At 41.4% G+C, this 12516-nt stretch overlaps 1 protein-coding gene across 7 annotated transcripts in view; it reads left to right on the forward strand.

Annotated features, from left to right (window-relative positions):
* Positions 1–12516, forward strand: part of CPEB3 (cytoplasmic polyadenylation element binding protein 3) — a 239308-nt gene that overhangs the window by 32519 nt on the left and 194273 nt on the right. For 3 of the 7 annotated variants that reach the window (XM_012454774.2, XM_012454776.2, XM_012454775.2), the window contains exons 1-2: positions 8488–8726; positions 8949–10009. In XM_012454774.2, coding sequence (XP_012310197.2) covers positions 8960–10009 — 1050 coding nt within the window. In that variant the 5' untranslated portion in view covers positions 8488–8726; positions 8949–8959. The other 4 variants (XM_012454770.2, XM_012454772.3, XM_012454773.2 and 1 more) reach the window with 4 other exon arrangements.

A 12516-nucleotide genomic window follows, 5' to 3' on the forward strand; every position in this document is an offset into this window, starting at 1 on the left:
GAATACAGGCATGAGCCACCTCACCTGGCCCAAAAATATTTTTTATACCCTTATTCTATAAACTTTTATGAACTCTTACAATTCCTAATTATTTTTATTTTTTTATTTTTTATTTTTATTATTGAGACAGAGTCTCACTCTGTTGCCCAGGCTAGAGTGCAATGGCATGATCTTGGCTCACTGTAACCTCCACCTCCCAAGTTCAACTGATGCTCCTGTCTCAGCCTCTTGAGTAGCTGGGATTACAGGCATGCATCACCTTTCTACTAAAGAGTACACTGTAAAATAATGGTAAAAAGTAAATACATGAACCCAGTAACAGTCATTTATTGTAATTACCAAGTATTTGGTACTGTACATAATTGTATGTGCTGTAATTTTATACAACTGGCAGCAGAGTGGCTTTGTTTACACCAGTATTACCACAAATAAATGAGTAATGCATTTGCACTATGACACTGACAGCTACAATGTGAGGAGGTGATTGGAATTTTTCAGCTTCATTATAGTCTTTGGGACCACCATTATATATGTAGTTTGACTGAAATATTGTTAATGCTATTTATAACTGTATATCCAGAAAGTGGTCAGTTATGTCAATGTTGCTGCAAGGTCAAGCAAGATAGACTGACAAGCATCTATTGGACTTAGCTCAGATTGTCTGTTGCAACCTTGGAGAAACAGTTTCTATGGAGGGGTGGGGTATGTGTCTGTTATTTCATGATGATAATCAAATAGTCTACTCTTTTCTTGTCTGAACATCATAAGAGCCAAAGTGGTTTTCTGTTTTATACCACTCCCCTTCTCATCCTTGCAGCTGAGGGAAAATTCATTTCCCTCTAAATGGATTTAATATTTCTAAATGAATTTAATACTTACTTGAACTTGGCTGCTTTAAATAATAAAAAAAAAACTTTGCTTTATTCATCCATCCATTTATCCATATACTCAGCAAGCATGTATAGTATACCTACCAACTACCAGGACATAGCATTGTGCTAGGGATGTAAGTAGGGAAGGAAAAAAGGAAGGAAGCTCAAAATGATATATATGACCCATATACAGTTGTCCCTTCTTATCTGTGAGTTCCGTCTCCACATATCTTTTGATTCAACCAACCACAGATCAAAAACATTTGGGAAAAAAGTGAATGGTTGCGTTTGTACTGAACATGTAAAGACTTTTTTCTTGTCATTATTCCCTAAACAATATAGTATAACAACTATTTACATAGCACTTACATTGTATTAGGTATTATAAGTAACCTAGAGATGATTTAAAGTATATAGGAGGATATGCATAGGTTATATGCAAATACTATGCCATTTTATATGAGGGACTTACTTGAGCATCCATGGATTTTATTATTTGGTGGGGTGGGGTTTGGAACTAAGCCCGCAAGATACCGAGGAATAACTATAGATCTCAGTGAGTTAACTCTGAAGTATTTTTATAGCCTTTAATGGCTACTTGAAAGGGGTTTATGCTGTGAGGCAGAGGTTGAATGAGCTAAGATCATGCCACTGCACTCCAGCCTAGGAGACAGAGCAAGACTCTTTCTCAAAAAAAAAAAAGAAAAAGAAAAAAAAAGTGGGCCGATGGTTTATGGTGAAGTTCTGTGATTTGAAGACAAAATTTCAGAAAGTGCCTCTTTTTTTGGCTGGGTGCAGTGGCTCACACCTGTAATCCTAGCCTTTGGAAGGCCGAGGCAGGCAGATCTCTTGAGGTCAGTAGTTCGAGACCAGCCTGGCCAACAAGGTGAAACTCCATCACTACTTAAGGTATAAAAATTAGCCTGTAATCCCAGCACTTTGGGAGGCCAAGGCAGGCAGATTACCTGAGGTCAGGAGTTCGAGACCAGCCTGACCAACATGGAGAAACCCTGTCTCTTTGAAAAATACAGAATTAGCCAGGCGTGATGGTACATGCCTGTGATCCCAGCTACTCGGGAGGCTGAGGCAGGAGAATTGCTTGAACCTGGGAGACGGAGGGTATGGTGAGCCAAGATTGTGCCACTGTATTCCAGACTGGACAATAAGAGCGAAACTCTGTCTCAAAATAAAATATATAAATAAAATAAAATCAAAATAAAAATTAGCTGGGCCTGGTGGTGCGTGCCTGTAGTCCCAGCTACTCAAGAGGCTGAGGCAGGAGAATTGCATGAATCTGGGAGGCAGAGGTTGCAGTGAGCCAGAGGTTGCAGTGAGCCAAGATTGTGCCACTGCACTCCAACTTGGGCGACAGAGTGAGACTCTGTCTCAAAAAAAAAAAAAGGTACCTCTTTTATGGTTAAGTGAAAAACATTTCAGTAGAAAAGGGCTTTGTCAAAAAAAAAAGTTTAACGAAAAGGGCTTTGTCCTTGTTGAGGGTTTGCTTATAATTTTTTCTTTGCTTCATGTGTATTTATACCTTGGTTTTAATGCTTGAGTAATTTTCTTTTTACATTTGAGGCTCATTTTAGGAAAAAAAAGAGCAGAGATTAGTTTATTTTTCAATACAGTACAATCCCTTTAAGTATGGGCAGTGTTAATTACGATTTAACAAGGGTTAGAGCCAAAGTTTATTTTTCTCTGTTGTGCATATTATTAGTAGGCCTGCACTTGGAGTCAGGTGAATTAATAAAGCCTAGAGAAATCATTTCAAGGTCATAACTTTGAAAGGAATAACTTAAAAATTTCCACATTACTGATTAAAAGTTGATATCCTAATTTCAAATAATTTTAAAAATCTGTTTTTTTCTGTTTCTGAGACAGAGTCTTGCTCTGTTGCCAGGCTGGAGTGCAGTGGTGCGATCTTGGCTCACTGCAACCTTCGCCTTCTGGGTTCAAGAGATTCTCCTTCCTCAGCCTCTGAGTAGCTGGGACTACAATCACTCACCACCACAGCCAGCTAATTTTTGTATTTTTATAGTAGAGATGGGATTTTGCCATGTTGGTCAGGTTGGTCTTGGTCGATCTTTTGACCTTGTGATCCGCCCACCTCGGCCTCCCAAAGTGCTGGGATTACAGGCATGAAAAAAATCTATCTCTTTCTTTTTATTTATTTATTTATTTTTTCAGAGACGGGGTTTCACCATGTTGACCAGGCAGATCTCAAACTCCTGATCTCAAGTGATCCACCTGCCTCAGCCTCCCAAAGTGCTGGGATTACAGGTGTGAGCCACCGTGCCCGGCCTCAAAAATCTATTTCTTAAAGTTGTAAGGATGTCATGAAGGATTTATTTTATTTTAGTTAGAGTACTTGAAAATGTGGCAAAAGTTTGGTAGGAAAGTCTTCAGGATAAAATTAACCTTGAGTTGATCCTTGCAAATTCTAGAATGCAAATGGTGAGTACAGCAGCTTCGCAAAAGTGGAGCTTTCTTTAGGAGGATAGAGGAAGAGAAAAAATGGGAAATAGAAGCTAAGGTCACAGTAGGAATAAGTAAGCAGTTATTTAACGTAGATCTTTTGGTGGATTCATTCAAAATGATTCTTTTCTTGAAGACTTAGGCTAGAATCTTAGGGGGTCAAAAAATAGATTTTCGACCGGGTGTGGTGGCTCATGCCTGTAATCCCAGCACTTTGGGAGGCTAAAGTGGGCGGATCACGAAGTCAGGAGTTCCAGACCAGCCTGACCAACATGGTGAAACCCCATCTCTAGTAAAAATACAAAAATTAGCTGGGCATGATGGCACGCATCTGTGATACCAGGTACTCAGGAGTCTGAGACAGGAGAATGGCTTGAACCTGGGAGGTGGAGGTTGCAGTGACCTGAGATTGCACCCCTCAGTCCAGCCTGGGCGACAAAGCGAGACTTTGTCTCAAAAAAAAAAAAATGATTATTTTCTTAAATTATTAGTTTTTTTTTTTTTTTAAGACGGGGTTTCAGGAAAGAAAAAAAAAATCACCACCTCCTGGGATCAAGAAAGAAAAAAAAAAAGAAAGAAAAAGAAAGAAAGAAAAAAAAAGACGGGGTTTCACCCTGTTGGTCAGGTTGGTCTTGAACTCCCGATCTCACCTGATCCACACGCCTTGGCCTCCAAAGTGCTTGGATTACAGGCATGAGCCACCACGCCTGGCCTGTTTTGTTTTGTTTTTTAAGAAATAACTAGAAACAAAGATTTCAATATGCTACAAATCAGTGGTTTATCGTAATACTTCAGTTCTGATTGGTGAAGAAGGGAAATAGAAAATTAAGACAATTTTAAATGATGCTTAACATTTTCAGTTACAAGTTCAATCAGCATAGTCAACAACTGACATTTATTCCTAACCCTTTGGGTGAGTGGCACTGAACCAAATGCCACAAGAAATATCTTCTGCCTACAAGAACAAACTGGTTCTTGAACTATTGCTCTTAGAAGCTATAGATAATAACAGTTGATTTTTTATATGTTGTGAGATTCCAGCCTTGGAATCATGAGGTTATAGGAAAAACCACACTAAAAAAAAAGTTTTTAATAGAAACTGGGCGGGGCAGCCGGGCGCGGTGGCTCACGCCTGTAATCCCAGCACTTTGGGAGGCCGAGGCGGGTGGATCACCTGAGGTCAGGAGTTCTAGACCTGTCTGACCAATATGGTGAAACTTCATCTTTTTAAAAATAAAAAGAAAAAAAAGAAAAGAAACTGGGCAGGGCTTAAGGGCTCACAGCTGTAATCCTAGCACTTTGGGAGGCCGAGGCGGGTGGATTACCAGGTCAGGAGATGGAGACCATCCTGGTTAACACAGTGAAACCCCGTCTCTACTAAAAATACAAAGAATTAACTGGGTGTGGTGACAATGTTCCTGTAGTCCCAGCTACTTGGGAGGCTAAGGCAGGATAATCGCTTGAACCTGAGAGGCGGAGGTTACAGTGAGCTGAGATCACACCACTGTACTCCAGCCTGGGCAACAGGGCAAGACTCCGTCTCAAGAAAAAAAAAAAAGAAGAAGAAACTGTATCTACTCTTGTCTTGAAGAAAAAAGTCATTGTCTTATGCAGTGAAATACTACACATATACAATTATTTTTAAATGTTTCACCAAATATTTTAGAATGAATTGAATTTTACTTGGGTATGAATAATGCAAGGTAAACTTTTATTATTTATTTATTATTATTATTTTTTGAGACGGAGTCTTGCCCTGTCACCCAGGCTGGAATGCAGTGGCACGATTTCGGCTCACTGTGACCTCAGCCTCCTGGGTTTAAGCGATTCTCCTGCCTCAGTCTCCTGGAGGGTGCCACCACTCCTGGCTAGTTTTCTGTATCTTTAGTAGAGACAGGGTTTCACCACGTTGGCCAGGCTGGTCTGGAACTCCTGACCTTGCGATCCGCCCACCTCGACCTCCCAAAGTGCTGAGATTACAGGTGTGAGCCACCACACCTGGCATAAACTTTTATTTTGACACATAAAAATAAAGAAATGAGTTGATTCAGAGCTTAACAGGTACAATTTTAAAATAAGTGATTTGTTCCTGCATTGAAAACTAAAATACAAAGAAATCTGGTGGATATCAAAAATTTGTGACTAAAATCTATTTTCACCTGACCTCCAGGGTTAATAACACATTTAATATTAAGGTGTTTTTTTATTCTATATTAGAAGTGATTCTTTTATGCCATCTCTGCTGAAAAATTAAAAAAAAATTTTTAAGTGTTTAAGTATGGTTAGATTTCAAGTATCTAACATTCTCTAGTAGTTACCCCTCCCTTGCCTGTTCCTCTCCACCCCAGTCTCTTTCTAGTAGGATTCCTATTGCTGGCTACCCAGTCATTAACATTCTAACCATTTAAGGTAGCTCTGCTTGGTTTATTTATTCTGAGTACTACAATTCAGTTTCCCTTTATCCTGGCTTCCTATGGCAAGTTGACAAACCAGTTTATTTTTCTCCCTTTTATTTCAACAACTCATGATTTAGATTGGTTAGGAGAATCTATTATAATCAGGACACAACCTTTTCCCCCTCAGAATCTGTATTTGTGAGACTTCCTCCTTTCCTGGCCGAACGTGCTGAAGTCAGACCGAGTACCTTGTGAAGGACTTCAGCCCCCACAGTTCCCTGTTTGCGCATGCCCTTTCTTCTTACAGTTGTCAAAGTGCTTTTGCCAGAGCGGTCACATAATCAACCTGAAAGAAGAAAATAAATACTGTATACTTTTAAATTTTATCGATTCTTAAAAACTGGACACTCAAAGGTAACTGCTACTAAGATTTTGTTACTTGAAATTGGGTTATTGCATGTAAAAGAGTATCTATTGTGTGTGGTGGGGGAGGGGAAGAAGGTATCTATTTCTCACTTCGCTGTAAATAAGCAAAAACAAAACTGAAAAAACCCAAAAACCAAGAAACAACCCCAAGAACACAAAACAAACTATACAGGCAGTTGCTGAGAGACACTGCATATTACCTTTGTAAATATTATCTTAATCTATTGCTTACCTTTTGTTTGAAAGGGTCTTATTTATTAAAGGTGTGTCTTGACCTTGACAGAGTGAATTTATGCAGAAAGTGAAATTTACCTTTTTAAGGATTGTTGAGAAGAGAAATAGGTGTTCCTGGTGTAAAATTTTTAAAATTCAATGAATATATTAATATTGATTAAAGCTATTATAAAATGTTCTGAGTCCAGCTTACTTTTTGGCTTTTTTGCTGAGGTACAGCATTAATTTTTCCACGAAGAGCATGTAGTTTAAACTGAAGGCATTAACAACAAGCCTTGAGTCAAGCAATTGGAAAAGCAGAGTGATATTAAAATTATAATCAAATGCCTATTTCAGCCATGATGATATGGCTATTATAGAGACAATTCTAGCTCACTGGAAGTGACTCAAATCCCAGATTATAATGGTTTACTGCAGCACTGTTTAAACCAAGTATGAAAATGTCTCTTTCTATGACCATCTTTGGCACCAATAGAACTTTGTGCTGTCAAAATCCAAGCTTCATTTGCCTCTTTGTATTGTATTTTACAATATTGATCAAAGCTATTGTTTTAGACCAAGGGAACTGAGGAACATAAAAGCAATCTCTTAAACAGATTTGGTAGTAGCTGACAATCTGTGTTGTATATTATACTGAGTTGGGTTTTTTCCCTGGGAGAGGGTGAAGGGAGGAATGGCAGGGGGATGAGGAATAGAAGGGAGAGTGAAGTGGCTGTGAATTTTCATACACAAAATAGTGGTGAGCTAAAGGCCCTTCATATTTTGTGTATGAAACTTTGAAATAAAGGATATTAATGAACCATTTTAATGATAGTCTTTAATAAAATAACTACTTTTAATCCCATTTCTTGTCTGATAATTTTGCATAATAGTTAATATTTTCATTATCTGATACACTGATTTTAACAATAGTTATTATCATGAGGATGTCAATGTATCTGAATGCCTTCTCACAAGTATCCTGAGAAAGATTCCTCTAGAAATATCTGGGTTAATTAAGTAACTGCATACATTTATTAATAACTTTGTTGCAATTGTACTGAATCATCATCTAAAAATAATTATATGTTTGGTCATATACTCCTTTAACATTTCAAAAATATTTGTTTTCAAGGTCTCAGCACCGTGATATTCATATATTTAAAGCAATTAACATGTTATAAGGACCAGCTAACTACATGTATGGCAATCTCCAGGCTTTGAATGATTAGTAATTTTCATCCTTGAATAAGAAAACAGGCTGTTATGGTAGAGGTGACTATAGCCCTTCTATGTGAAATGGAAAATACCATACACTCCTTATATGGCTAAATGAAGCAGTGATGGAAATGCACTATAATTACAATGTATAAGAATTTGGGACTTTGTACTCTCTATTTTTAACACTTTTGCTAGCATATGGTAATTAAGGGTCTTCAAACCATAGTGTTTCGCTGCTAATACTAGTGATAAGAGAATGGCTTCTAAATTTGCCAAAGTCTTGTGACCAAGACAGCAGCAGGAGGATTCAAAATTGAAAATCTGGCAACCCCAGAATTATCTTGACTGTCTACTTAAATCGCCGAGGGATTTTTTTAAAGCCCCACCCCCACCCTATCTCACAGGCGCTCACTCGCTGGGGCGCACTCTCTCTCTGACCTTAAATCCAACCAGAAGCATTTCTTCACTCTGCAGAGAAATTCTTAGGCTCCTGTTGAGACCTGAAGCACTGAGATGCCAAGAAATCTCTTGTGCGGCAGAATTGGAGACAAGAAAATTGAGGAATAAGCAGTAAAACCATAATCCTTAGAGAAACAAGAAGCAGGCAGTTCCAAACGTTTCAGTAGGTTTTTACCTCTTTAAAAACGTTTTTTCTTTTTTTAACTGTCTCCTAACAAAATGGAGTAGCTGCAGCTACTGGGAGGCCAGAGAATGATTGTGCAGCTGAGTCCTTCTAACAAATGCCAAGGATTTCCTCCCTCGTGGTTCACTGCAGCTAAATGAAACAATTATCAACGCAAGAAGGCAGTTTGCTAATCAAGAGGGCTAATACTGCCTTTTTTTTTTTTTTTTAAGTGTTCGAGCTGGGGAAGGGAGAAGTAAGGGTCCTGTGTGTGATGTCTTTTTAACCTTGCTGAAGGACGCAGCAGTATTTATTGACGTATGCAAATAACTGGGGGAGGGTGGTGCTTGGGAAAAAACAGGAACCAGAATCAGTTTCTCATTGCAGGGCGAACGCGCTGAGTTCCGGTGAAGGGAAAAGAGACGTGGCGAAATTGCTGTCTTTCTGTCTTATAATTACATCTCTCACTAATACAGAAAAGGAACCAAGACATCTAAAAGGGTGAAGACGCTCTCACAGTATTTTTACAGACCTTGCTCGGCACCTTCCCTACCCCCACCCAACAGCCCGACCTGTTCTTCTAAATGGGAGATTATGGATTTGCATTGCAATTGGCTAGTAGCGGTGGCGATGGATTTTCGCAAGTAAAACACCCGCCCGTTTCAGCGAGGGACATTAATGATCACATTGATAATAACGCGTCTCTCTTTTTTCCCATTTCAGCTGCGCAAACCATGCAGGATGATTTACTGATGGACAAAAGCAAAACCCAGCCCCAGCCCCAGCAACAGCAGCGGCAGCAGCAGCAGCAGCAGCAGCAACAGCAGCCGCCGCCGCCGCCGCAGCAGCAGCAGCAGCCTGAGTCCAGCATATCCGAAGCCCCGTCCACGCCCCTCTCCTCAGAGACCCCCAAGCCGGAGGAAAACAGCGCAGTGCCGGCCCTCAGCCCAGCCGCTGCCCCGCAGGCCCCCAACGGCCCGGACAAGATGCAGATGGAATCACCGCTCCTGCCAGGCTTGAGTTTCCATCAGCCCCCTCAGCAGCCGCCGCCGCCGCCGCCGCCTCAGGAGCCTGCGGCGCCGGGCGCGTCGCTGTCGCCGTCCTTCGGCAGCACCTGGTCCACGGGCACCACGAACGCGGTGGAGGACAGCTTCTTCCAGGGGATCACCCCAGTCAACGGGACCATGCTCTTCCAGAACTTCCCGCACCATGTCAACCCAGTCTTCGGAGGCACTTTCTCCCCGCAGATCGGCCTGGCGCAGACCCAGCACCACCAGCAGCCGCCGCCGCCGGCGCCTCAGCCGGCACAGCCAGCGCAGCCCCCGCAGGCGCAGCCCCCGCAGCAGCGCCGCTCGCCCGCCAGCCCCAACCAGGCGCCCTACGCGCAGAGGAGTGCCGCCGCGGCTTACGGCCACCAGCCCATCATGACCAGCAAGCCGTCCTCGTCTTCGGCGGTTGCAGCCGCTGCTGCAGCAGCCGCCGCCTCGTCGGCCTCCTCCAGCTGGAACACGCACCAAAGTGTGAACGCAGCCTGGAGCGCACCGTCTAACCCCTGGGGCGGCCTGCAGGCGGGCCGGGACCCTCGCCGGGCGGTCGGTGTGGGCGTTGGTGTGGGTGTCGGGGTGCCTTCCCCGCTCAACCCCATCTCGCCGCTCAAAAAGCCCTTCTCCAGCAACGTGATCGCGCCGCCCAAGTTCCCTCGTGCGGCGCCGCTCACCTCCAAGTCCTGGATGGAGGATAACGCTTTCCGGACCGATAATGGTAACAATCTGTTGCCATTTCAGGTAATACTCTGATGCACCTGCACACTCCTTCCCCTGCCCCGCTCCTTTTGCCCCTTCTCTGACTTTTAATCGTCAACCCGCTTTTATTTTAAAAGGGCGGCAATGTCCAGCTCCTCTGCCCCCTTTCGAAGCCTCCATTTCTCTGGGGCTGTTGCATTCTCGGGGGATGAGATTGGGAGAACATTGTGATTGCTGGAGGAATCGTATTCGTCCCTTCAGGATAGAAAACACTTTTTCTTTTACTTTATTTTCTCCTTCTTGGTGTTTGTACCTCTTATTTCGACTTTGTTTGACAGTAAAGCTGCAAGTGTATGGCAAGGTGCCGGCATAGTCCCAGAATGAGTAGGCTGAGACTCCTATCATTTTGAGTAGCTACACATTGCAGGTTATGCAATCCTGAGCTCGGGGTGCCGCCTGCAAGCCGTCCACACCCAAACCACCTTGGCTTTAATCTTAAAGAGGTTAACAACCCTTGAGTGGTGCTATTTCAGATGGTTGCATATGCTCAATTAAACTAATGTGAACACATGTGTTTATGTCTCGCTAAGGTGCTAGAATCATTAATAACAATCAGCATATTGCCCCTGCTGGGAAAATCATGAGTGTGAGATTCCAATAAACACCCGAAACTGTGTAAGCGAAGTAGGTGGAAGAGTGGAAATTCTAAGGGCAGTCCTTTCCATGTTACCTACAAGAAGGATTTTTTTTTTTCCAGAGGTAAGAGACAATAGGACATGACCTTCAGAGCCATATTGCAATGGAGTCTATTTGCTAGCTAGCACTGAAATATTTAAAGCTGTAGTGTCCTTCACCAGTTGGGTTAAGAAGACAATACAGATCAATTACATCATTTGAAACTGGGCAAAGTGAAAGTCTTGCAACTTTAATGAAAAATGAGTCTTGTGTCTTGGTGTTAAATGCCAATGAAAAACCCAGGAAGTGCCCCAGACAAAAAGGTTGAAATGAAGAGTGTCCTTATTTCTGTTCTTGCTTTCTGATCCAGTCCACAGCCATAGCAGTTGGCAGTGTCCCGGGCATCTTGGGTTGGAAAGGCGTAGTATGGGTGTGTGTTCACCGGTGGCTTTTGCTCCTAGGCAAACACTTATCCTTCACTTAGAAGTTGATTTGGCTGTAAGCTTCTAGGCTCAGTTAAAGAAAGAAAAAGGGGAGAGGGGAAGGCCTCCGACAAGACCCAATTTGGATGGTCAAGGAAATGAAGCAGAAATCTTTTGAGGAGTGCTAAAAGATGGGAGAACCGACTATTTGACAGAGGTATAGTGTCAGGTACAGTTGCAGCCTTCATCTCTACATTTCAGATGTTTCGAGTGGCTCCCATTCATGAAGAAGAGATGAGGTTATTGAGAAGAACATGACTTTCTAGGCTAGAGTAATGATTTTTAACTTTTGACAGTTCAAGGGAGTCCCTGAAACTTCTAAATTGTGTATATGAAAGTTTTTAACGAGAGAGGATCTTCACAAGGAATTTTCACAAGGATCCTTCAGGAATGGAAGATTTTAATATTAAGGTATATTTCTTCCTATTCTAAAGTTTGCTTATTTTAATAAAATGAAGAGGTGTTGCAAGATGGGATTAGTTTCATAGAGAAAAGGAGGAATTTACTTTCTGGAATTTATGTGCTTATTTTTGGAGGTGGTAGAGCAGGGAAGCTACATTTGGTAGGAGAGGAGAGGCCCTTTTTTTTTTTTTTTTTTTTTTTAACATTCCCTCTCTTTATTCTCATACTCCCTACCGGAGTTCAGTCTTACAGGATAACCTAAAATCTTACAGGGAGTTTTGGGAGCTGATAATGTAGATAGATCTTGTTATCTTTCTCTAGAAGATGACTCTGAATACAACTAGCTATTGGTGAATTATCTACTGGAATGAGGATTAGGGGAGATTAAATCCACATCGTTTCCTCAAACCTGATATTGACAAGTAGTATAGGGACTGCCATTGTTACTCAGCAAACCATTCACCAATGATGCTTGTAAGAGCCAAATGGACTGGATTCAGTTCGGTCTCTTCTCTTTCCATCCCTGGTGATGCTATTGGATAGGCAAAAATGGCCAAAAGATTTGTAGGAGGACAGATTTGATTAGAAATTGAGTATTATTTATTTGGCTTCAGGAAAAATTACATATACATTATGTCTTATTTCTTTTTCATAAAATGGAGCTTAGGATTTTGAAGCAATTTTAGGATCAGAGGAGGAACTTGGTTGTGTTGTGGCCGGAATATTATCAGACTTGGTTTGTGTTGGTAACTGTATCAAGTTTGTCTAAGAAACAAAGAACACGTGAGTCTTGTGTGCAGAATTTTGTGTATGTGCATTTATTGAAATAGTTTTTCTAAAAAAGGAAGAAAATATCTTAAGTAGTTCTGATGACTTTTTCAAAATATTCTGGCAAATGTAATTTTATTTAAATCAAAGTTTATTTCATAGAATACCAACTTTATTTTTTAACAGACTTTTTGAGCTATTAATAAAAGAGACTTTCTATAG

Source organism: Aotus nancymaae, unplaced genomic scaffold (assembly GCF_030222135.1).
Source record: "Aotus nancymaae isolate 86718 unplaced genomic scaffold, 86718_ANA_hifiasm-v0.15.2.pri h1tg000010l, whole genome shotgun sequence".
In the NCBI taxonomy this organism is placed as follows: Eukaryota; Metazoa; Chordata; class Mammalia; order Primates; family Aotidae; genus Aotus; species Aotus nancymaae.